This window comes from Lepus europaeus, chromosome 4 (assembly GCF_033115175.1).
Source record: "Lepus europaeus isolate LE1 chromosome 4, mLepTim1.pri, whole genome shotgun sequence".
Classification (NCBI taxonomy): domain Eukaryota; kingdom Metazoa; phylum Chordata; class Mammalia; order Lagomorpha; family Leporidae; genus Lepus; species Lepus europaeus.
This window is the reverse complement of record NC_084830.1, coordinates 165,512,788-165,538,186: the sequence shown is the minus strand read 5'-3', so window position 1 is coordinate 165,538,186 and position 25,399 is coordinate 165,512,788. Positions and strand designations below refer to the sequence as shown.

At 57.0% G+C, this 25,399-nt stretch overlaps 2 protein-coding genes across 2 annotated transcripts; one reads left to right on the top strand and one right to left on the bottom strand.

The window, feature by feature from the left end:
- The first annotated feature begins 1,427 nt into the window (after positions 1-1,427).
- LOC133758863 (olfactory receptor 6F1) lies at positions 1,428-4,741 on the top strand. The gene is made up of 2 exons (XM_062189999.1): positions 1,428-2,349; positions 4,614-4,741. Exons 1-2 carry the CDS (start codon positions 1,428-1,430, stop codon positions 4,739-4,741), a joined length of 1,050 nt encoding a protein of 349 aa, XP_062045983.1.
- A 1,512-nt stretch (positions 4,742-6,253) lies between these two features.
- On the bottom strand, positions 6,254-11,434 carry LOC133758862 (butyrophilin subfamily 2 member A2-like). Its single transcript, XM_062189998.1, has 6 exons — positions 11,188-11,434; positions 10,378-10,659; positions 8,856-8,928; positions 8,621-8,748; positions 6,578-6,933; positions 6,254-6,271 (listed from the first exon to the last, which is right to left on the bottom strand). Exons 1-6 carry the CDS (start codon positions 11,432-11,434, stop codon positions 6,254-6,256), a joined length of 1,104 nt encoding a protein of 367 aa, XP_062045982.1.
- Between the last annotated feature and the right edge of the window lie 13,965 nt (positions 11,435-25,399).

Here is a 25,399-nt window from a genome sequence, read left to right as displayed (position 1 = left end):
TATCATTTCAGTATTAAGTAATAAACATTCTATTTATTCTCTAATTTTTAGTAATCAAAATTGGATTTTAAATTTTGAAAATGGAAAGATGAGTATAATGGTTTTGTTTCACATAGCTTATAAAGGTTAAGATAGAATCATTTCTAGTAGTGGAGTTTCAAAATTATTTTGAACATAGATTTCTTTTTGAAGATAAATTAAACTATCACTTTTGAAGCTGCTGATAGGGTAGCATAGGAACCTATTGGGGGAAAGGTCTCTTACCACAGCAGGTTCAAGGTGCTAGGGTCAGACCCCCAGACCCCTGCTGTGTGGACCACCTTGTAGTCAGGTGCTATTGACACAGGGTATGTGCCTGACCAACCATGACCTCTGGTGCTGGGGAGAGGGAGCAGGAGGATGTAGAGTGGGCGTGTCCTAGGCCTGATCCTAGGGTGTGGACAGAGGGCGTGTCCTAGGCCTGATCCTAGGGTGTGGACAGTGGGCGTGTCCTAGGCCTGCTGCTAGGGTGTGGACAGTGGGCATGCCCTTACATCTGACAGACGGTCTGGCGGGAAGGCACCAGCCTTCTGGTTCCAGCATCTGCCTCCAAATGCAGGCTCCAGTCACCTGCAGTAACAACAGCAGAAGAGCTTTCCCCTGCTCTTTGAATGTGCAGAGTATGTCGCCCCCAAAGGTGGTGTTCAGAAACAAACCATGCGGCCTGGTTTCAAAGCAATGTTCTCCCCAGCTGCACTCAGCACACTGGTTCCAAGTGAGCACCAGGAAGTCCCTGGTGCAGCAAGCTGGTGCAGGACGGCCCTGTCCCATGTGGGGACACAGGCCGTTTATGTGAGAGGAGTGACCACAACTGTGAACTTAAACACAAAAGGGGCAGGATCCGAGGAGCCAAAGCATCATTCTGAAACTGATTACTTTTTAAATTCTTTTAGTTCACTTCTCCACATTCTTTTTGAAGACAGAGATTGTAAATTAGAAAATCGTTTTGGAAGTCATGACTCTCACACACAAGTGAAACCAGACAGAGTTCTGAATGAAGACAAAATTGTGTGCTCATATTCAAAGGTCATGCGGAATCCGGTTAAAATACAAAGAATGGAGTCAACGTGGAATGACCACCTTTGTGGGTTTGGGTCTAATTTTATGACAGCATTGGGTTGTGTTTGATGTGGGATGATGGAGGCACAGGCTGGACTTCAATATTGGACCAGAAGTGTAAAATTCCTTGCACATTACTTCCCTAAACAGCTAATCAGTGATGACAGCACCTGATTCCATGCATCAAACAGGTGGTGTCCATGCCTTCTGCCTGTGAACACAGGGCAGGCACTTGGCAAACCCCATGGAGATTCTGTGTGCATCCGGCTGCTGGCTGGCACTTGTTCACGAGTCAACATCTTTCTAGCGCTGAGAGACAGGGACGTGTCATGGACGCAGACAACAAGACATTAGCCCAGGACTTTGTCTTGCTGGGCTTCCCGGGGCCCCAGGCCCTCCAGCTGTCCCTCTTCTCGTTGTTCCTCATGATGTATGTCCTCACAGTGGGTGGGAATGTGGCCATCCTGGTGCTGGTGGGTACCGCCCCCCAGCTACACACTCCCATGTACTTCTTTCTGAGCAACCTCTCTTTCCTGGAGATCTGGTATACCACCGCCGTGGTGCCCAAAGCCCTGGCCGTGCTGCTGGGGAGGAGCCAGGACATAGGGTTCCCCAGCTGCCTCCTGCAGATGTATCTGGTCTTCTCCTTAGGCTGCACAGAGTACTTCCTCCTGGCTGTCATGGCGTACGACCGCTACCTGGCCATCTGCTACCCGCTACACTACGGGGCCATCATGAGCAGCCTGCTCTCCTTGCGGCTGGCCCTGGGCTCCTGGGCCTGTGGCTTCCTGGCCATTGTGGCACCCACTGCCCTCGTTAGCAGCTTGTCCTTTTGCGGCCCCCGTGCCATCAACCACTTCTTCTGTGACATTGCACCCTGGATCGCCCTGGCCTGCACCAGCACGCAAGCTGTGGAGATCGTGGCCTTTGTGATCGCCTGTGTGGTCATCCTAAGTTCATGCCTCATCACCCTGGTCTCCTACGTCTACATCATCAGCACCATCCTCAGGATCCCCTCGGCCAGTGGCCGGAGCAAGGCCTTCTCCACGTGTTCTTCGCACCTCACTGTGGTACTCCTGTGGTATGGGTCCACCATCTTCCTGCATGTGCGAACCTCCATCAAGGATGCCCTGGACCTGAGCAAGGCCATCCACATCCTGAACACCGTGGTGACCCCCGTTCTCAACCCCTTCATCTACACGCTCCGGAACAAGGAGGTGAGGGAGAGTCTGCTGAGACAGTGGAAAGGAGGTAAACTCCCCACGGTGTGACGGGGAGGTGTGCTGTGTGCCGGTCCCCAGACTGCAGGACTCTCCATTCCTGCAGCAGGCAGGTGTTCTGATCATGGCTCCAAGTGCACCACAGAGTGACAAGGATGCTTCTTCGGTTCCAGGGGGGAGAAAACAAAGGGGAAACACCTGAAAGACAAATCAGACCTATCAAGGGAAACACTGTGTGCAGGAGCTCTCCTTTCTCATGCAGGAGGGGAACAGGAGTTTTTGATGTAAGCAAACTAGCTTGTCAAAGCAAAATAGTCGTACATTGAGTTGGGTTTTCGCTTGAGTTTTGTTTATAACATTAGGGACATGTACTCGGTGTGAACCATGCATTACTAAAACTCCAAGTTCTTTGTAAGATTTTTGTATCACCTTGTAAATCTGGGGTGTAAGAACTAGGACAGGTAAATGCATGAAATCATAATGGAAATGAGAGTGCCATTATTCCCTCATGCTATGTTCTTGGGTGAGGTACGGTGATAGATGCAGATGGCAGGGGAAGCTGCTACCTTGCAAGACGCCATGTCTGTTTCAGCAGGACTGGAAGGGTTTGAGTAAAGCCATAGAAGTCCTGGGATGAACCGTGTTCAAGGTGCTGTCCCACAGAATTAGTGTCAGAGAAGAAATAACCTTGGGATAAAATAATTAGAGAGTTTTTGTTTTTAATTTCCCTCCAAAAGACCCCATCCTTAAGGAGCCAGGAGCAGTCCTTGCCTTCTCAGCCATGCACCCAGGAAGATCCATTTCCCCTCACCCACTTCCCAGACTGTGGTTAGACACTGCAGTCGGGACTGGGCAACAGAGTCAGGCAGAGGAGCGGGCTGGGGCTGTGTTCTTCCCCCAGGAGGAAGGTGGGGGTTGGGAATGGCTGCCCTCAGACCTCCCTGTTCCCATCATTGGGAACCTTTCCTGGTTTCGGAAGTGGATGGGGCAGAGAAGGCTGCATGTTGGAAGGACATAGGAGAACATGTTTTAACTGACACCGAGTCCCCTGGCAAAGATGTGCTCTGTTGAAAGTCTGCCTCCTGGGGCCGGCACAATGGTGCACTAGGCTAATCCTCCACCTAAGGCGCCAGCACCCCATATGGGCACCGGGTACTAGTGCCGGTTGCTCCTCTTCCAGTCCAGATCTCTGCTGTGGCCCAGAAAGGCAGTGGAGGATGGCCCAGGTGTTTTGGCTCCTGCACCCGCATGGGAGACCAGGAAGAAGCACTTGGCTCCTGGCTTCCAATTGGCGTAGCTCCAACCGTAGTGGCCATTTTGGGAGTGAACCAATGAAAGGAAGACCTTTCTGTCTCTCTCTCACACTGTCTGTAACTCTACCTGTCAAATTAAAAAAAAAAAAAAAAACTTAAAAAAATCTTAAAAAAAAAAAAAAGTCTGCCTCCTAAGAGAACGTAGGGGTGAAAAGTGGTGCACTTTTGCCACCCCTCACAAGGGTTGTGGCCGGTATCTGTGCAACAGAAGACAGTTAGCAAAACAAAAACATGAAAAATTTGTTTAATAAGAGATTTACATAATTTACACTTTGGGTCAGAAATGATGGCATAGGTGTAGGTGCAGCACTCTCAGGTACACACTGAAGTCCTGATGGATGCATGAAGATGCCCTGGGGACACCTGAGAAAACAAGCAAACATCAGAGAGCAGGTGCAGAAGAATACAGAAGGGACAAGGCGGCGTCAGGACGCGGATTCCTCCTGCCTTGTGGCATGTGACAGGACAGCAGTAACCACAGGGTGAGGAAGCCTGCAGAGCACTGCCTCAGCCATGTGACTAAGGTCAACGCCAACAGCCACGACAAGACACATCCTTTATACCACGTGACAAGAAGTCTTCTTCTTTCATGACTTGTCACTCGAGAACATACAACCCACAGCACATGCAACCCGAGTTGATCCTGCCTAAGTGCAGTTGGCTCCCACACTGCCCTGCACCCACGTCCTGAGGATCTCCTCGGTGCTTTTTCACATGCTGCACACTTCCCATGGTCTCACCTCCACAGGCCAGCAGAGCATTCCCACCCACTCCCAACGAGAGGAGGTACTGGACTGCTGACCCTGGCTGTGCAGGAGTCACTCCTACTCTGCACAGCCATTCATACTATGAGAAACCGAGAGATGAAAGCAACTCCATTACAGGGTAGGAAAAGCAGCACTATCAGGAAAGCAGAAGGCAGGGCCCCCCCTTCTGCTGCAGTGAGCTCGGCTACTCCCAGTGCTCCCTGCGACACCCGCAGACCACCACGGTGCTCACCCCCAGTCTACTGTGAAGGCGCAGTATGAGGTGGGCATCGGCTCCCTGCGCTCCCCTGAGAAGGGATGCAGCAAGGGCAGCACTGATGCCCCCAGCGAAGGGGTGAGGTAACCCACAGGCAGCCTCCAGGGACAGACGCACGCGCACCAGCGAAAACAAGTCAGGAGGAGCGTGGTGCAGAAGGCAGCCTGGCTGGTCACCATGTGCAGGGTGCCCAGAGGGAGGGAAGGGTCCAGAGCAAAGCAGACGGTGCAGGCATGGTGGCACAGCGTTGCCGGCATCCCGCTTGGGCACACTGCAAGACCCAGATGATCCACTTTGGATGCAACTCCCTGGTAATGCACCTGGGAAAGCAGTGGGAGATGACCCAAGTGCTTGTAGGAGACCTGGAAGAAGCTCCAGCCTCCTGGCTTTGGCCTGGCACAGCCCTGGCCATTGTGGCCATTTGGGGAGTAAACCAGCTGATGGAGGATCTCTCTCTCTCTCTCTCTCGCTCTCGCTCTCTCGCTCTCTCTCACTTTCTTTCTCTATTTCTCTCATCCCTCTAACTCTGCTTTCCAAATAAATTAGAAAATAATTAAATAGGCTGGCGCCGCGGCTCACTAGACTAATCCTCTGCCTGTGGTGCTGGTACTCCGGGTTCTACTCCCGGTTGGGGTGGCGGTTCTGTACTGGTTGCTCCTCTTCCAGTCCAGCTCTCTGCTGTGGCCCGGGAAGGCAGTGGAGGATGGCCCAAGTGCCTGGGCCCTGCACCTGCATGGGAGACCAGGAGGAAGCACCTAACTCCTGGCTTCGAATAGGCCATGGAGGCCATTTGGGGGATGAACCTACGGAATGAAGACCTTTCTCTCTCTCTCTCTCTCTCTCTCTCTCTCTCTCACTGTCTAACTCTGCCTGTCAAAAATTTTAAAAAAGAAAATAATTAAATAAAAAATTAAAAGGAAATGCACACAGCCCATAGCATAAAGTGCACACATGGCCCCACGTGACAGAGAATGATGTGGACAAAATAGTAATGCCATGGTTGAGAAACTGCTCTGTAACACCAGAGAAAGTTAACAGTAGTTCAATAACCTTCACAGCTGCATCAGCCAATCTGGGTCCATCTTGTTAGCTCACTTACTTCTTTTTCCTGCCATTTTCCAAGGGGGCTCCTTTTTTTCTTTTAAAGTGTCTTGAGGTTTACTTACTTACTTAGTTGTATTCCATTTATATGGAAGCTGGAGGGGAAGGAGGAGGCCGGAGGAGCAGGGAGGGAGGTGGAGAGCTTCATCTCCCATCCACTGGTTCACTCCCCAGATGCCCCAGTAGCCAGCGCTGGGTCAGGCTGGAATCAGAAACTCCGTGGGTCTCCAGGTGGATGGCACGGGCCCAAGTACTTGAGCCATCACCTGCTGTCTCCCGGGGTGCGATCAGCAGGAAGCTGGCATCTCCCAGGAACAGAGCTGGGACTTGAACCCAGCACCGTGATCTGGGATGCAGGCATCCAAACGATGTTGTAACCACTGAGCCAAGCTTGCACCCCTGGCTTATCATTTTAATTGTGCGCATGTTTTCAGTATTGTAACAGAACGGCCAACACTATTTCAACTTTATAATTATAAAACTAAAATAAAATAAAACTTAGGGGTAGGAGTTTGGCTTGGCAGTAAGACATTGGTCGGGAAACCTGTGGTCCACCTCAGAGAGCGTGTGTTGGATCCCTCGCTCTGGCTCCTGGTTCCAGCTTCCTGCTAACACAGACCCCGGCAGGCCACAGTGATGACCCCAGAAATGGGACCCGCACATGGGAGACTGGGATTGGGTCCCTGGTTCCAGCATCAGGATATTTCAGGAGTGAAAGAACAGATGGGAGCTTGCTCTCTCTGTCTCTGTCTCTCTGCCTATCCAATAAGGAGATATTTTTTTAGAAGAAAAACTCCCATCACAATCCAGGAAAACACCCACCTGACAGAGGCGCCGGGGAGGCCGGAGCTGCGTCCTGGGGTAGGTCAGGGCCTGGAGTCGCCCCTTGTAAAACTCCACTGCCCAGAGGCCGTGCTGGGGGGCCTTGGGGACCCTGCCCTCCCGGCCCACACTGCCCAGACACACGCCCAGCATCCAGGCCTTCCTGTCCCCCACCTCGACCTCCCAGTAGTACTGCCCGGCAAAGAACTGCTCCTGGGCCAGCACGCAGGGGTCCTGGTCAAACCTGCTGGCACTGGGGGACAGGTCCTGGTCGGAGAGCAGCCGCCTCACACTCTTCTGATCCTCAGACAGGGAGAGCTTGGGGCTGGCTGTGGCGGGGTCCAGCGAGGGACTCACTACGGAAAGAGGCCAGGGCCGGGCGTCAGGGGTGGGTCCACTGTCCCTCATGCACAGGAATGTCAGGGTCTGCCCCACCTTGGGACCCCTGTATTCTTCCTGTGCTCCCTGCCGGCCGTCAGCCCCAAGCAGGTGATGGGGATCTGCTCCTGGGGCGGCAGAGACCTGGCTGAGTGCACAGAGTGTGTGCGTGTGTGTCTGTGAGACAGTGCCAGTGTGTGGGTGTGCGTGTGTGTGTGTGTGAGAGCATGCCAGTGTGTACCTGTGCATGTGTGAAAGTGCCAGTGTTTGTATGCATGTGTGTCTATGTATTAGGGAGCACACCAACATGTGTCTGTGTGTGAGAGAGCATGCCAGCATGTGTGTGCATGTGTGAGAGTAAACCAATGTGTGTGTCTGTGTGAGAGTATGCCAGCGCCAACTTGTGTGTATGTGTGTGTGAGAGAGCACTCCTGCATATGTGCATGTGTCTGTGTGCAAGAGAGCACGCCAGCATGTGTGTGCACCTGTGTACTTGCCTCTCCTTGGACTTTACAAGAGCAAAAGGAGCTAGGGTCTTCCTTCCCAGGCCTCCGTGCCCACTTCCCAGCGTCTGACACAAAACCTGTGCTCTTTTAGATGGGAACACACACTCATGCACACACATTGCAGTGCACACACATTACAATGCACACATGTATGCGTGCACACCACCTCCACATGCACACGCATGACCACGTGCGCATGCTCATGCAATGCCTGGACACTGCTCACACACCCACACATCTGCACACGTGCACACATGCTTGAGGACAAGCCTCAGGACATCTGTGCTCTCACCCACCCCTGTCCAGCATCCTCTTGAGTAACTCTGGGCTTCTCACTTTGTCAGAAATGAGTGTGGGAGGGAAACCATGCCCACCGCCCCAGAGGAAGGGGCTCCTGTCCTTTCCTTGTCCCCTGGGGCACCTGGCTCCAAGGACTGCACCCCCACCGGCCATTTCCAAAGGAAGGACTTGTTTCTGCAGAGATGCGGGAGGCTGTGGTGTCTTGGGGTCTGGCTGATGGAAACCCAGCCCAGCCTGGTGTTCTGGAAGCAGAGAAATTGCGCGAGAGCTCACTGAGCTCCCCTGGCGTCGCCTGTCACAGAACACGCCCCGTCCCTGGACTCGGAGGAGCTCACGCCGAGTCTGCAGCCCGCACTGCCAGGCCGGACAGGCTCTGATGGTGCCCCCGGGGCTCCTGTGCCAGCTGCGTTCCTGGTGTGGAGGTGGTGGGCCTGTGAGGGGCCAATGCACAGCCGCTGTGGTGCTGCCCTCAGGAAGGAGGGGTGTTCTCGTGGCACCCGGCTGGCTCCTTTAGGGGCTGCTGTGCCCTCTTTCTGTCTGCCTCTCCTCCCACCATGGCGCCATCCCCACAACACAGCAGAGGCCGATCCAGGGAGCCACCTGGGACAGCTAAAGGGGCCCGTTCCCCAGCCCGGGCATGTCACGGTAGCCTCAAGCTCAGATGCCCCTGTGTCCATCAGGGAGGACAACCAGGGGGACCAGGCGGGAAGAACAGTGTGAAGCCCTGAGACCGCAGGTTCTTGCCAGGCAGCCGGCCCCTCCACAAGCCCCCGCCCCACCCCAGGTCAGCACAAAGCTGGCTCAGAAGGCCCAGGTGAGTGACAGTCGGGGTCCTGCCCAGCTCCCCACTCCCGCTCACCCTGGAATGGCTCAATCCTGTCGCGGCCGGCTCCAGGCCCCAGCTCCTGTTCTTCCTGCTGCCTCCTTTTCTCCGGCTGCTCCTCGCTCTCTTCCCGGTTCAGGTCGGGCAGAGGCAGAGACCCCCGGCTGCGATGAGCCCCAGCACAATGAGGATCAGAAACAGGGGCATCCTCCCCATGGAGGGCGGGGCCGTCCTGAGAGGGAGGCCACAGGGACCCAGGGGAGCCAAGAACATCGGGATGAGAGTCCCTCTTCCTGTGCCCTGCTGCAGGATCTGAGTCAGGGGCACCAGGTCTCCAGCCTGTTCTGAAATGGTTCAGAAACAGATGCCCATTCACACGCACAATGGGGCGGGGTCTGAGGGAGGGTCTTCCTAAGCATGGCGGGACCCCCGCCCCAGAGGGCTGGTGTCAGGAGCTGGGACCCTCTCCCCACAGTGAGAGTCAGGAGCTGAGACTTTTGTGATGTGATACATCATGAAATGGAGCTCCCATAATAAATGGGAACCAGGAGAGGACCCTGCCTATGAGCGGGAAGCGGCTGCCCCATCCTCTGCTCGCCAGCCTCCCCGCTCTCTTCTCAGAGTTCCCTAGCAGCAGAGCTGGGAGGAGTGAGCTCCAGGGGTCAGAAGCTGCCCTGTGAAGAGCTGAGGAGGACCAGGTCATCCGGGGACAGACCCTTGTGTGCGAGACGTGATAGAAATGTAGGACCATGGCCAGCGCCGTGGCTCAACAGGCTAATCCTCCTCCTAGCAGCGCCAGCACACCAGGTTCTAGTCCCGGTTGGGGCGCCGGATTCTATCCCGGTTGCCCCTCTTCCAATCCAGCTCTCTGCTCTGGCCCGGGAGTGCAATGGAGGATGGCCCAAGTGCTTGGGCCCTGCACCCACATGGGAGACCAGGAGAAGCACCTGGCTCCTGCCTTCAGATCAGTGCAGTGCGCCGGCCGCGGCAGCCATTGGAGGGTGAACCAACGGAAGGAAAACCTTTCTCTCTGTTTCTCTCTCTCTCTCACTGTCCACTCTGCCTATCAAAAAAAAAAAAAGAAAGAAAGAAAAAAGAAATGTAGGACCACGAGGTGGATGTTGTGCCCCAAGAAGCCACAGAGGATGGTCTGGGAAAAGTTAAACCTGGAAATTGATGAGAACGTATGGACAGGTGCAGTGTGTGAATGACACCAGGGACAGAATTGGGGCAAAGGGAAGAGCAGGGAGCACAGGTGGACGTGCAGGAAATGCAGGTGCAGTCCGGGGAGGGGGTTGCAGAGGACACCGTCCACTGGGCTCTCACTCTGGGAACTGCAGAGACCATGAGCGATCAGAGGAGAGGGGTGGGGGGAATGGGGGGCTCTCAGGGCAACAGCTGTGCTGGTGACTCAGGCAGACAGATCTGTCCAGACCCGTGGGGTCCAACCCTCAGCTGAGCTGTGGACTCTGGGGGACGCTGGTGCCGGCAGCTGTGACACTCACACCTCTCCTGCTGTGGGGAGCAACTGTGTGCTGGGACATCTGCACACTTCCTGCTCCAATTTGCTGTGAACCCAGAGACACGGAAAGACCCCAACAGGAAGCCGATGTCAGAGCACACCTTTCTCGGTCTCCCTGCCCTGTGGCTGTCTGCACCCCCATCTGTCCTCCGCCCTACAGTCAACACCCAGGACCCTCCCCTCTCCCACTGCAGGGCCACAGACAGCAGCTCCAGTGTCCTGTCATGCAGGGCCACACACACCCGTGCTTGGAGCCACACAGAACACTCACCGGGCAGGTGGCTCTCAGCCACCTTCCTCTCGTGGAGCAGGGGGCTGGAGATGGAGCAGGTGAGACCCCCCATGCTCCTGTCTGGGACGGCCACCCTGGACAGCACAGCCAAGAGGCCGGTGGTGGCTGAGGCTGAGAAACGGGTCACAGCTGGCACTGCACGCCCCCTGAAGTCTCTCCACTCCACGTGAGGCTCTGGGTACCAGCCTGCTGAGGTGCACTCGGCTCGGATGCCCTTGTCCAGGTCCTCGGTCACATGGATTCTGGGCTCCAAGCCCAGCCCTGGGGGAGACACAGAGGCTCAGTCCAGGGCTGCTGCCAATGCCAGACGTGTTATGAGGGTTCCAGAGGTGCCTGCATAGTCTCACCAATCACCTACATACAACAGAGCAGAAGAGTCTTGGAGAGTCAGCACGAGTTTCCAGTGTCGCAAGTCGGGAAGGGTGGGGAACAGGAAGGAGCCCAGGCAGGGCTGACTACAGAGCAGAAAGGCCCCTCCATGTCCCCAGCTCCTCTGCCTGCCCTTGCCTGTCCCTGTCTCCCTGCCTGTCTCTCCTTCCCCTCTGCACTCCATCTCCCCTCCCTCTCCCCAGCTGGTCCTCTCCTTCCCTCGCTCCCTGCCGTCTGCCTTTCCCAGTAATGGCAGGAAGGCAGGCTGCACCTCCCGGGACACAGTGTGGGCACGTGGGGACGTGAGGATGTGGGGACGCTCCCACGCTGCACACTGTGGACTGTAGCCCAAGCCTGGAGCTGGGACCGGGAACTGGGGAGAGGCGCTCCCAGGGAGGCAGAGGCCGAGGCAGCCCTCACCTGCCACCTGCAGCGCCAGGGTGGTCTCGCTGTGAGGCTCCCCGTCCCTGAAGAGGCAGTGGTAGGTCCCGTTGTCATACACGGTGACGTTGTGAATCCTCAGCACAGCCTCGCCCCTGGCCAGGTGGTCACCCAGGAAAGTCGTCCTCCCCTGGTACTCTGCCATCTGCTCTCTGGACACCTGTGCTCTGCACCTGTGCAGGTACACGGCGGGCGAGGGCCGGCTCCTGTACCACCTCAGCTCCATGTCCTCCACACAGGAGCCCAAGCACTTGAGTCATCATCTGCTGCTCTCCCAGGCCATTAGCAGAGAGCTGGATCCAAACTGGAGCAGCCAGGACTTGAACCAGTGTCCCAGTGTGGGATGCTTGTGTCCCAAGCAGCAGTTTAACCCCCGGCACCCCAGTTAGCCCCTTTTGTGAACTTTCTGAAGATCCCTCATATGCGTTATTTCAAAATTGTTGCACCAACAATAAATTTATTTTGTCATATTTTACACTTATCTTTTGAAGTACACTCACACCAACAGTGTGCTTTTATGTTGCAGAATTTCACTTCAGTTGAAGAAGAAAGAAAAAAGGAAGAATAAAAAGAAAAGAAAAAAGCAAAAGAAAAGGGAGGGAAGAGAGAAGGAAGTGAAAGAAGCCGACACCTGCCGTCTGTGGGTGGGGTGAGGTTGCCAAGCCAAGCAAACCCCCCAAGCAGCAGCTGCACAGGCCACTGGCTCCTTGGCGCCCTCTGCAGGAGTGTGTGTGTCAGTGCACCGGCCTCCCCTGAGCCAGCACTGCCTTTGCCTGTGTCTCCTGCTCTCTCCAGCCCCTGCTCTGGCCCAGGGCCCAGCTCACCCCTGCCCTGAGCAGGTGCTTTATGCCTTTGTTCTCCCCAAAAGCCTGTGAAAAGAGCTGGACCAGGCTTTCTCCCATAGCCCCTCTGTCCTACAAGCCCGAGCAGCCCATGGGGCTGTCCGAGGGTTGGGTCACTGTCCCCCTTTTCTCACCCTCCTTCCCACCTCCCTTTCCCACGGCCCCTGTCACCGTGTGCACTGTGATTCCATCCCTCCAGCGTCGACAGTGGCATTGGCTGTATTCAGGGGTATGCAGGTCACTCCCTGGGAACCCAAGTGCTCCTCCCGAGGTTGTGTGAGACCTGCTCACGGCAGTTTGCAGGCGTGCGCCCCTCCTGGCTCCTCAGTGCTCTGTGAATCCCTGTGCTCAGGGGCCTGTCCCGTGAGCAGGGTGCCGCAGAGGGTGGGACCGAGGTTGGGACTGGGCAGGGGACCCCGGTCCTGCAGGATGAGGAGGGGCAGCTGAGCAGCTTGGAGCCCCTGCTCTGGGTAGAGGAGGACTTCAAGTGTGGGAATGAAATAAATGGGGTTGGGTAGTTCTGTTACCAATACCAGCAATTCAGAGAATCTTCATGTCAGGTGTACGACTGCCTTGGAAAGCACTAGAAACAGTGGACAAAAGTAGTTCTGGCTGTAGCACTGTGAAGGAGCTCAAGCCCCCTCTCCTCCCCCTGCCCCTACCACTGCCCCATGGAGGGGAAAGAGGAGGAAGCTCCCACTAAGAGCAGGCCCAGGACGCTCCTGTCAGGCTGCTGAGCAAGAGAGGTGTGGCCCTGGCCAAGAGGAGGCAGCAAGTTGCAAAATCGTCGGCTGCGCGGGGCAGATGACACCGTGAAAGGGTGACAGCCATGCTCCTCCTGTGCCCCATGGAGTCGCATGGCTGCTGGGTGCTGAGCCGAGGTTGTGGGTGGTAAATGAAAGTCTTCCATGAGAAATTAAAGTCCCTGTTCTGCCCCAGTCATAGGTAAAGGCTCAGAATCAGTCCTCACCCAAGAGCAGGAACCAGACATCAAGAATCAATCTACAGGCCGGCGCCGTGGCGAAACAGGCTAATCCTCCGCCTAGCAGCGCCGGCACACTGGGTTCTAGTCCCGGTTGGGGCGCCGGATTCTGTCCCGGTTGCCACTCTTCCAGGCCAGCTCTCTGCTGTGGCCAGGGAGTGCAGTGGAGGATGGCCCAAGTGCTTGGGTCCTGCACCCCATGGGAGACAAGGATAAGCAACTGGCTCCTGCCTTCGGAACAGCGTGGTGCGCTGGCCGCAACGCGCCAGCCGCGGCGGCCATTGGAGGGTGAACCAATGGCGAAAGGAAGACCTTTCTCACCTTTCTCTCTGCCTCTCTCTCTCACTAGCCACTCTGCCTGTCAAAAAGTAAAAAAAAAAAAAAAAAAAAAAAGGAATCAATCTACAGCCATCTGTCTACACCTGTATCTGCCTATCTCCATCTGTCATCTGTCCATCCATCAATCAATTTCTACCTGCATAGCCTATCTATCAATCATCTATCTACCCACCTATCTCTATCATCTATCCATCTCTCTGTGCACAGTCTAGCTATATTATCATTTATCTCCCAGCTCTATCATCTATCATCTCTCTGTCTACCTATCTCTATCATCTATCAATAAGTCAATCTCTCGCTGCATCTGCCTATTTCTGTCATCTATCTATCTATGTCTGTGTCTGCCTACCTCCATCTGTCATCTATCAGTCTCTCCCTGCATCTGCCTGCCTCTCACAGTCATCTATTTATATCTACCTATCTCTATCATCTATCTTTTTAAAAAGGTTTATTTATTTGAAAGAGTTAGAAGGAGAGGTAGAGAGAGAGAGAGAGAGAGAGAGAGAGAGAGAGAGAGAGAGAGAGTCTTTCATCCTCTGGTTCTCTCCAATTGGCTGCAACCACCGGAGTCACACTTTTCCGAAGCCAGGAGCCAGGGGCTTCTTCCAGGTCTCCCACGTGGGTGCAGGGGCCCAAGGAATTGGACCATCTTCCACTGCTTTCCGAGGCCATAGTAGAGAGCTGGATTGGAAGTAGAGCAGCCAGGGCTCTAAATGGTGCCCATATGAGATGCTGGCACTGAAGGTGGCTGCTTTACCTGCTATGTCACAATGCTGGCCGCTCTAACATCTGTCAATCAACCTCCACCTACATCTGCCTGTCTCTATCATCTACATCTATCTACCCATTTATCTATCTACAATATGGCTATATTGTCCTCTAATCATCTATTTACCTATCTAATCATCTGTCATCTAGGTATCATCCATCAGTCCATCATCTACATCATCTATCTATCACCTATATGTCTACAATAGCAGCCTAGGGTCCCAAACATGAGCCCACAGAACTTCTAGTGAGAACACACATGATACAGGACCCAGTGCAGTTCAACAGAGCCACAAAACAAGAACTGCCAAAGATTCACCTGAAAAACATGAGGAAAGGGGCCGGTGCTGTAGTATAGCAGGTAAAGCTGATGCCTGCAATGCCAGGATCCCATATGGACACTGCTTCAAGTCCTGGCTGCTCTACTTCCCCTACAGCTATATGCTATGGCCTAGGAAGGCAATAGAAGATGGCCCAAGTCCTTGGGCCCCTGCACCCATGTGGAAGACCCGGAAGAAGCTCCTGGCTCCTGGTCAGATTGGAGCAGCTCCAGCTGTTGCGGCCATTTGGAGTGAACCAGCAGATGGAAGACCTCTCTGTCTCTACCTCTGCCTCTCTGTAACTCTGCCTTCAAATAAATACATAAATCTTTAAAAAAAAAAAAAAAAAGATTGGTGGAAAGAATTGTGGAAAGACCCCCTGATGGCTACAGGTATCTGATGGCTCTGACACACTGCCGTTGGCGGGGTCAGGGTCTGGAGAGCAGCGGGGCTCCATGGCAAGCAGGCCAGACTTTGCAGCATGGGGCTGAAGGTCCTGGGAGAGGAACCATGTGGTGCTCAGGAGCCCGCTGAAGCTGACACTCGTGTTTGAAGGCTTGGGTGTGTCTGAGACGTGGGAAGGCAGCTCTGTCCTTACAGCGTCTGAGCATGGGAACAACCAGGACCAGACCCGACTCAGGATGGAGGGCCACCCTTGTGGAGAGGAGAAGACCCTGGCCCAGGCTGGGGGCTTCCACGAGTCACTCAAACTCCAGGTGATGCCTTGACCTTGCTACGAGTTCCACCATTCACTCTCAGCATTCTAAATGAAAGCTCACACAGGAGCTGGTGCTGTGCTCTAGCAGGTGAAGCCACCACCTGCTGTGCCAGCATCCATAGGGGTGCCGGTTTGTGGCTCAGCTGTGCCACTTCTGATTCAGCTCCCTGCTAATGTGCCTGGGAAAGCAGCAGAAGATGGCCTAAGAACTTAGGGTGCACCTAAGACACTGCCCTTGGCTTTCCTCACTGACCTTAGCTTGGATTTTAGGGGTCTTCCTAAGAAGCAGGCTACTGTCTTTGGGAAATGATAGGAAAAGGAGGTTTAGATTCCAACTGAGTGCCTTTCAACCTGGGATCCTGACCCCATCCAGGTCTCCCAAGCACTGAGGGATGGGGCTGTGTTTGCCTAATTGTGCACAGTCAAGGGGATGGCATCGGGGCAGGAGAGGAACAGTCAGCAGCCCAGAGGGCCTTGGGAGCTCTTCCTGCTGGAAGGGTCCATGTCCTGGACCTGGAGGAAGTGACCTCACTTCCTTGGTGACGGGCCACAACAGAGCATGGAACTCTGGTAACCAGGCACCCACATTCTAGTGGTAGCCATTGCCAGCTCACTTGATAGGAAGCGTTGCAGGGAGAACTATGTTCCCTTGCTGCTGCCCTTCAAGGCGAGGCTCTCGTCGAGCCAAAGCCCAGAATGAAGGTCTCTTCCAGCGTGTAACACGCTGGCTGAGCTCTCACTATGGACGCCTGTGGCCACGGGGCAGGAGGCAGCCACAGGTAACAGGGTTTAGCAGCCCCGGAAGTCCCATCCTGGCCCAGAGTCTCTGGTGACCCCACGTGGGCTGTCCTCCAGTCCCCATGAAGGGGACAAGAAGAGGGGCCCTTCCTGCACAGCACCAGGATTCAGGCGTTGAAGGACAGCTGTGGTGTCGTCCGTACCCATTCCAGGGATGGCGGATGGGAAAGTGGGTGCTGGGGGCCATTTTGTCTACTCAGGGGTTACACCTGAGTTCTCCTGTGTCACCTGGAGTCCTCCTGGCTGGGGATATACACAGATGTCCCCACGTATGTGACCTGGGGAGTGGAAAGACTCACGGGGGTGTCTCCTGTGGGACACTGACGCCTTCTGGCCTGGCTCTGGGCACTCTGTTTGCAGGGCTCCACGCTGGAGATCAGCAATGATTCCCGTGAGGAACTCATCTTCTCAGGCAATGGACAGGTGCGTCAGGCCAACAGCCGTGGACAGTGCTGGGCTGGGCTGAGGGAGGGGCCTAGGGAGACACACAGGCAGGGATTCAAGATGACCAGGCTGGGCCAAGGACCAGAGCCTGGATATAGGCACCTCTGGGCCCCGTCCTGGTGTTTCCCACCCGAGTGACTGACCACAATCTCATTCCTAAGAGATCTCGCCCCTCTGCTGCCCACTGACAGCTGGGTTATGGCAACCCCATGTCGGGTCCTGGTGGGATGTTCAGGGGACATGTTACTACTGGTTATCTGGATACAAAGTCAAGAGCATCTGCGTGTGGGACAGCACTGTTTTCCCACCCAGCCCGGGAATCCTGGGCAGGGGTCAGCTCCGCTGTGCGTCCAGACCTCCCCACAACCCATGACGGAGAACCCAAACCCCACACACAGGGGTGAGGCTTACACGAGAGAGAGAGAGAGAGAGAGAGACTACTCCATGCACGTGTCAGCAGCGTGTCCCTGGGTCTCAGCCCTGGAGCCCCCACCCGTCTTCATCCTGTTCCATGAGAAAGGACATTTGTCCTGCGGCTCAGCTGGGATTCCAGTGCTTGTCCCTGGCTGCCCTGCTGCAGGTCATGGCCTCAGAGAGCGCCCCTGGAAGCCTGGTCTGCTGGGCAGTCACAGCCCAGGGCCCCACACGAGGGCGGCTCTCACATAGGAGTTTGCACACAGTGCTGGGGGCTGGATGTCCCTGTGTCTCCTGCTTGTACATGTCCATCTCCGTTGCCATGTTCTCGTGTTCTCCTGTGTTTCTCTGTGTCCTTGTCCCCTCTCCTTATCAGCATGGCAGACCTGGGGCCCACACCATGGCCTGGCCTAATGTCCATCACCTCCTCAGGAGCACATGGCACATGCAACCACACTCAGGGACCCAGGTGTCAGAGCATCACCGTCACTCTCACAGGAGCTAATGCCCTGCTGAGACAGAGGCCCAGACAGCACTTTCTGGGAGAGGGGCTGAGGTGTCCCCCTGGAGCAGCACAGTCAGATCACCGTGCAGAAGGGCTGTGGCCGGGACACCGCCAGCTGCCATCTCTGCACTGCTGCTCCCAGCTGCTGGCCTCCCTGGGTGGGATACTCTGCTCTCCCCACTCTCCTACGCTGCTCTGTATGTGGCCAACAAAGTCACTCTGGGCCTTTCATTCCCAACCCCCAGGGATGTGAGGGGTCACCTGGTGCAGCTGGATGCCCTCTGTGAGGGGGTCTTCTCCCAGCCCAGACTCCCGTGGTTGGGGGTCCCTGGAGCCGCCTCTGACTCCTGTCCCTGCTGGTCCTCCCTAGTTTGGAGGGGTGTCCACACTGCACCTGGTGGAGGTCTGCCCCCTGCGGAGCCTGCAGCCAGGCACCAGGGCGAAGCTGGAGGAGTCCCTGGTCCCGGCCTCCCCAGGAAGAACCATCGTTTACCTGTCCACTCTGCTGTGCTCATATGGCGACTTCAGCACTGTTCCGTATTTCCTGGACCAGATATTCCACAGGTGAGCGTCTGTGCCCTCCAGGCACAGGGGCCTCTGCAGCCCCCTAGCCGTGGCTCTCTGTGCAGGCATGCTCCTCTGAGAAGTGGGGTGGTGTGGGTGTGAGCCTCAGGGGTTGTACAGGAACCATGTGACTGCAGACATGGCAGGGGCCTGGTGCCTGCTCTGTGGCCAGGGCTGCTGGCGCTGCACTCATCCCTCTTCTTCTGGTCTCTGCACCCTCGGGACTCAATAGCCCACGGCCCTCGAGGTTTGGAAAACCCCTCAGAGAGCAGCCCTGCCTTCCCATCTGTAAAGCAGGCCTCCCAGCCCCAGTCCCTGATACAGACAGAGCAGGGCCCAGGCACTGAGTGTGGGGCCCAGGCCCCTCAGCTCTCTGGCAAGGGTCCGTGTGGGGTTCATCCCCACAGCACGTGAATGTTAAGCCCTCTGGGCAGTCACTTTGCAGACACGTGTCACGGCTCAGCAAGCAAAGCAGAAAGCATTCACGGGGCTTCTTGACCTGGGAGGACCAGACTCTCCCAGCTGAATGCCTTCCCGGGTCCTGTCCACAGGGTCAGAGGGGAGAGGATCGTCCTCCCATGGTCTTGCCAGGATGTCAGAGCCCAGACCCACCAGGACGTCACGGACTGTGGGTCCAGTCAGAGGCCTTCTGTCCCTGCAAACTGTGGGAGCGAAATGTGGGCTGTGGCTGGGAAGGGACAGACAGGGTGTGGATCTCCCACTTGCTGTGACTCCTCTGAGAGCACCGAGGCCCGGGGACTCCCCCCAAAGGAAAGAACAGAGCTGGGAATGGGGTCCCAGACCTGCAAAGGAGAGGGGAGGCTGGGGTGCAGAGCAGCCGGAAGTCCATACCCAGGACAGGTGCTTCCCAGTTCCGCCCACACTCCCAGCCCCCACACGACGAGGCCCAGACCTGCAGATATCATGAGAAACCTGCTCCTAAGTCTGCCTGGAGCCTCTGTGCTGAGCACCAGGGGCCCTCCCCTCAGGAAAGGTCCCTGGGAGGCTGTCACCATGGGGTGTGCACCAGCCCTGTTGACCAGGTCTGCCACAGCCGGGGCAGCCCAGGGGGGCTTGGAGGGTGGGATCATGCTCTGGACAGGCTGAGGCATGCCCAGGGCCCCAGAGCCACAGAGGGGCCCCTGGCAGTGAGTGTGGTGGCCAAGGCCAGCCTCTGACCCCGCTGCCCTCGCTTGCATCCCCAGCAACATGGCTTCCTTCCTGGGACGCTGCAGAGACCTGTACAAGACAGAGCTCCATGGCCACACCAGCCTTCCACTGCTGAAGATGAAGGTGGGCTGCAAGCCTGTCAGCCTGCCTGGAGGAGACCTGGGGACCCAGGTGTACTTTCTGTATGCCCTGTCCGGACACGCCCAGCGCCCTGAGGCCAAAGCAGATGGTGAGGGGCAGCGCAGTCTGCAGGTCTCTCAGGGGTGGTGTTTGGGGCTGGACTCCCCTTCCAGGCAGTGCGACCTCTCGGGGTTTGCAGAGGCCACTGGAAGGTGATTCACGTTGGCGACCCTTTCTCTTCTTCCAGCTCCTGCTCTGCGTGCAGGGCCACCACCCTTCCGCGCACTGGCTCTCGAGCCAGCTGCAGCACCGCTGGCTCAGCCAGGACCTGCTCCAGAGCCAGGGCCAGCTTCCCCACGGGGCCTGCCCCCATGCGCACAGTCAGCACGAGGGCCAGCTCCACAGGCCTCCTCTGGATGGGCTGGGCCTGCAGAGGAGCTGCCTGGGGCGGAGATGGTTGACATCACCGCCTTCTCCCCCAGGATGATGGCAGAACAGCTCACGCTTCTGGATGCGGTGAGCAGCCGGCTCTGCTGGGCAGGGCCAGGACCACGGCGTCCCTGTGGCACCTGCCGTCCCACACAAGCCCTGGGCAGAGTCAGCACAGGCTCCATGTCTCAGCCCGTGTGACCCAGGCTCATTTCTCATGTCCTAACCCACCTGTCCCCTGTGGACAGCAGAGATGGGACACACTCATGCCAGGTGCACAGAGCGACAGACAGAAAGCTGGGCACGGTGTGGCCCGGTGGTGGTGGAGGGCACTCACTGAGGTGCAGCCAGGCCCCCGTCCCTGCCGGTCTGCCCAGAATGCCTTACCTGTCTCAGCACTGATTAGGCTTCAGAGTTGGACGGGGTCCCAGAGCAGACACACAAACAGAGCCCCTTGTTGTAGCTGCCACAGGGAGGTGCGCTGGGATGGGACAAGGAGCACAGGGCTGATGGCGATGGGCTGAGGGATGGGGAGTTGGGGGGACACCCGGGAGAAAACACCTCTGTGTCTTCTCTCCAATAACGGGCTCTGGGCCATGGGGCTCTGGGCACCCTCAGTGGGCTGCTGCTCCCACTGCTGTGAGCCCCATGCACAGAATCCTGGGAGTGTGGGCACGGTGCACTCTGAGTGGGGGTGGCTGTGCCCATGGGACACTCTCCTCCCCAGGAGCTGTTCCAGAAGGTCGTGCCCTTCCACTGCCTGGGCTCCGTCTGGACCCAGAGAAACAAGAGAGGCAAGGAACACCTGGCCTCCACTGTCCGTGCCACCGTCCAGCAGTTCAACTGCGTGACAAATTGTGTAGTCACCACATGCTTGAAGGACCCCAGCAGGAAGGCCAGGGACAGGGCCCGTGTGGTGGAGCACTGGATCAAGGTGGCCAAGGTCAGCTGCGGGCAGCCAGGGCCCTCGCTCACTGCACTCTGGGAATGGCCACTTTGCTGTATCAGCCCTCGGGAGTACAACCTGTGGCTGAAGACCCTGCACAGACCCTGGGCCCTTCCTGGCATGGAGGGGCCTGACCTGACTCACTTCCCCCAGGGCTGCATGCTCACCTCCCACCTGAACCTCCGTGTGGGTTGAACCCAATCCTCTCCGTGTGGGGTGGCCATGGTTCCCTCGTGCCTTCCAGTGGCTCCATGGGCATCTGATACAGGAGGGGGACGTCAGCCCAGGGGATCCAGGTGACTTCTCCCTCTTCCGCTCTGCTCTCCAGGAGTGCCAGGCCCTCAGGAACTTTTCCTCGGTCCATGCCATCCTCTCTGCTCTGCAGTCCACCTCTCTTTACCGTCTGAAAGAGACGTGGGGAGAAGTCTCCAGGTGGGTGCCTGTCTTGTCCAGGAGCTCCAGGGTTGCCTGGGACCCCAGGACTCAGCACTAACCCCCATGAAGCTGAGAAGCGCCAGTGGCCAGGGACTTGGGGAGCAGACATGGACCAGTTGTGGAGGGTAACTGCCTCCCTCGGTCCAAGGCCAGGATTTCTCTCTGACAGACATTTACTTAGTGTCAGGCGCTGGTTCCTTTTTAAGATTTATGTATTTGTTTGAAAGTCAGAGTTATGGAGAAACAGGGATTGACAGTCAGAGAAATCTTCTACTGCTGGTTCATTCCCCCAGTGGCCACAGTGGCTGTGCCAGGCCCAAGCCAGTGGCCTTCTCCATCTGGGCACCCCTGTGCTCACATGGGATGCTGGCATCACAGCCATCAGCCTAACCCTCTGTGCCACAGCACCGGCCCAACCCAGGTCCTTAACTTGCCCACCTGCACCTGCTCCTGGGCAGCACCGGAGCTCCCTGTGCAGGTGAACTTGAGGCAGAACACTGTTGCTCAGTGGAGGGGAGGGGCCCAGGAGAACCACTTGAGCTCCCCCGCATCCCCTGGGCCTCAGGGCTTAGGGAACTCAGTGGAAACTCACCTGGGCTGTGTGCATCCTCCTTGCTCTCCAGCAAAGGGAGCTGCACTCACAACCCTCCCATCACACCGAGTAGCTCCTCCTGGTTTCCCATCTCCACAGGAAAAGCTGCAAAAAATTTGAGCGCCTGTGTGAGAAGGACAATGGCTTGAGCAGGGATCGGCTCACCAAGGTAGGGGGGCTGGGAGGCAGGGCAAGTGTTTGGGGGTAGGCTGAGGGGTGGAGTGAGGGCCTGGGGCAGGGGTGGTGTTGGCTGGCAGGACAGGCTCTGTGCGCCTGACCCCACCCAGGCTGTGTGGCAGAGTGGCAGGAAGGACTTCCCTCCTTCCACCAGGTGACCTCGGTTCCTCAGGAAGCCAGGCCCTGCCTGGGATCTGCCTGCCCAGGACCTGCATGGGGAAGGCCACCCGCCTGCACTGGGGAGGGGGGAACCGAACACGGGTGTCCCAGGGCCTATGGTTGACGGCTGCCAAGAATCAGGTGCAGTGGGCACATGAGAAACAGACGCACCTGTGGCTGTGATGCCTGTCCTGCCCTGACTCACTGCCCATCGCCTGAGGTCGTGGGATTCTCACCCCACCCAGGGCAATGACATCATCGCCGGGTGGACAAGGAGAAGCTCCTGGGGCCTCCTCACACATGCCCGGTGGCTCTGTCCTGACCACATCCCAACGCCTTTCCACCTAAGGGAGGAAGCAAAGTGTTGCCACCCAGAGCCTGTGCAGGTCCTGCCTGTCACTCAGAGATGATCCCTGGGGTCCACTCCCTGAGTGGCAGGGGAGATGTGCAGCAGAAGCTGTGGTTCATCCTCAACCCTGCTGGGGGTGGGGGGAGTACCCAGTGGGGCTGGGTGGCCAGCACCTGTCAGCCAGGCCTCCTGAGACCACCTGGCCCTCTCCCTCCATGGCTGTGCCTGGCCCGGACCAGGACACAGAGAGCCCTGATGGACTCCTGGCCAGGGGTGCAGCTGGAGTTGGGGTGAAGCAGTGGGGTGCTGGTCAGCTGGGGGCAGGGCAGGCTCTCCTGTGTGGCCCTGGGCTGGTCACTGCCCATGGCCTCTGATTTCTCAAGTAGAGGATGGGGCTGATGAGCCTGTTGCGCAGGGCTCACGGGGGTTGGTGAGGCACCAAGAAGAGTGATGTGTGGTGCAGGGTCTGGCCTTCCTCCCAGGGGACAGTGAGGAGGAGGAGGAGGGCAGGCATAGGATGCTGAGTCAGGACAGCTGTGGGGGCACCCAGCACCCTCACTAGCCAAGGACCAGACCCAGGGAGGCCCCTTGCTCAAGGTGCCCCCAGTGAGGGTGGGAGCCACAGCATCCAGACGGAGTGCACTTGGGGGAGGGGCTCAGACATGCAGGGCCCCAGCAGAGGGCCCAGGTGTGGGCAGAGGTGGGAAGGACAGACCCTGTGACCCTGACCTTGATCCTGGCAGAAGGGGGCCTGCAAGCTTGCTGCCCGGGAGAAAAATCCACAGAGAGCCCAGATGAGGCTGCGGAAACAACAGAAGGTGCGTGTGCCCAGGCGAGGGGACTCCTCCGTCACACTAGGGCCCAAGCCACAGGAGCAGGGCTAACACCTCCAGCCCTCCTTGCAGTCTCCACACTACCTCAGTGGCCTCCACTGGAGAGACCAGAGCCAGAGCCTGGGGCAGCTCTGCTCTCAGTGGACTTGGGGCTGAGGTGGTGCTGAGGGCCTGTGTGCCCTTGGACATCCCAGCAGGAGTCCTAGGGGTGCCTGCTGTCCTGGGAGTAGCTGGGAGGATGGAGAATGGGGGAGGCTGCCAAGGTCCTGGATGGCTCCCGGGGGAGACGTGAGCCAGGGTCCAGGAGCTGGGGTGGAGTGGTCTCTGGGACCAGGGCTTGGGTGGCACCTGAGAGCAGGTGCTCATCATCACCCCCTGTGGCACAGGGGGTCGTCCCCTTTCTTGGCACCTACCTGACAGACCTGGTGATGTTGGACACTGCGATGGGGGACTCTGTGCATGTGAGTGATCCTGGGGCAGGTGTGGGGAGCCGGGCCCCTGAGGCTCAGGGAGGGGAGAGCCTGGCTGGAGGACCTCATGAGAGGGGAGGGACAGGGCTGGGCCTGGCTGGGGGCGGTTCTGATGGACTCTGCCTTCCAGCAGGCTGACATCAGCTTCCAGAAACTGAAGAAGGTGAGCAGCTGTGGCCTCACTCAGGGCAGGAGGGCACTGGGGGTCACAGGTACCCCGATCGGGACCCCCATGCATCACCCCTGCAGCTTTGCTCTATTAGGAGGGCTGGGTGCACCTGAGGGGGAGTCCCATCCCTAGGGTGGGTGCGGTTAGAGGACTGGAATCAAGGAGAAGCCCCTGGGGAGGGGCTGTTTGCACCCCCATCAGAGGCCAGGGTGGGGCCTGCATTGGCTGGAGTGGAGGAGGCCTCTTAAGAGGAAACATCCAGAACCACACGGCCCCTCCCCTACCAGGTCCCCACAGCGTTCCCTGCCCAGGCCCTGACAGTGTCCTGTGTGTCCCTCTGTCCCCAGGAAATTAAAGTCCTGCAAGAAATCCAACTGCTGCAGGTGGCAGCGAGCAATTATTATTTTAAGCGTGATGAGGAGTTTGACGTGTGGTTCCAGTCCATGGAGTATCTCACGGAGAACGAGAGGTGAGTGATGGGCAGGAATTAGGTGAAGCCTAGGGTGGGGGTGGGGAGGGCTCTCCCTGCTGTGTGACTGCAGGGAGCATCGTCCAGGCCCCCTGGTGGGAGCAGGCCCTATCCCGTGGGCACTGCTGGCCCCTAAGACTGCAGCTCCTGGACAGGCCCTGGGAGGGAGGCCTGAGCTGAGGCTCTTGGTGGACTCATGGTTGTGCTCTGTTCATTAGCTATGCCCTCTCCTGCCAGCTGGAGCCCTCTGCCAAGAGGCCCGCAGCAGCCTCAAGGCCATGAACACCATCGTGATGCCCTCGTGACCGAGTGCTGGGACCTCAGGGGCAGATCTGAGCTCATTGTGAGCCTGGTGCCTGGGACAGTGGCCTCCCTGCTGTGAAGCTGAGGCCTGCGTTGTGTCAGTTTAATTGCCCCTCTTATGTTTTCTCCTTTCCCCCATTGAACTATAGTCACTGTTAGTAGCTCCCTATTAGAGTTTTATTAAAGTTAATATAAATATGTTGCACCATGAGTTTCATGCTTCCTCATCATTGCTTCCCCGTAACTGAGGTTGTGAGCGGTGTTCCGCCCGTGCAAATGTGCCGTGGGCATGGGCCCCTCCTAGTTGCGGCTCCTGGAGCTGCATCTCGCTGGGTGAGGTTTCCTGAGGTTCTTCTCCTAAGAGGAGCTGGCAGATCATGTGATGCCTGGTGTAAAAATCCTGCCTCACTCCTCTTGCACTTTCTGCCCTGGGTTTAGGATGTTGGGTCCAGCCTGACCTGGCCTGGCTGTGGTGGGCATATGGGAGGTGAACCAGCAGATGGAAGGTCTCTCTATCTCTGTGTTTGCCTTCCAAATAAATAAAAGAGGGGCTGGTGCTGTGGCATAGTGGGTAAAGCTGCCACCTGCAGTGCTGGCATCAGGGGTGTGTTCGAGTCCCGGCTGCTCTCCTTCTGATCCAGTCTCTGCTTGGCCTGGGAAGGCATAGGAGGATGGCCCTGGTCCTTGGGCCCTTGCACCCATGTGGGAGATCCGGAAGAAACTCTGGCTCCCGGCATCTGATCAGCCCAGCTCCAGCCATTGTGGCCATTTGGGGAGTGAACCAGCAAATGGAAGACCTCTCTCTCTCTCTGCCTCTAACTCTAACTTTCAAACAAACAAACAAATCTTTAAAAAATAAAGAAAAAAAAATTATTT

Excerpts from the sequence above, each read along its gene's own strand:
- LOC133758863 (XM_062189999.1), top strand. The coding sequence starts at position 1,428 with ATGGACGCAGACAACAAGACATTAGCCCAGGACTTTGTCTTGCTGGGC. Across the intron at positions 2,350-4,613 it reads GCTGAGACAGTGGAAAGGAG|ACCACCACGGTGCTCACCCC; the intron begins GTAAACTCCCCA and ends CGACACCCGCAG.
- LOC133758862 (XM_062189998.1), bottom strand. The coding sequence starts at position 11,434 with ATGGAGCTGAGGTGGTACAGGAGCCGGCCCTCGCCCGCCGTGTACCTG. Across the intron at positions 8,929-10,377 it reads GGCTGAGAGCCACCTGCCCG|AACAGGCTGGAGACCTGGTG; the intron begins GTGAGTGTTCTG and ends GAACCATTTCAG. Across the intron at positions 8,749-8,855 it reads AGAGGGACTCTCATCCCGAT|CCGGGGGTCTCTGCCTCTGC; the intron begins GTTCTTGGCTCC and ends GGCTCATCGCAG.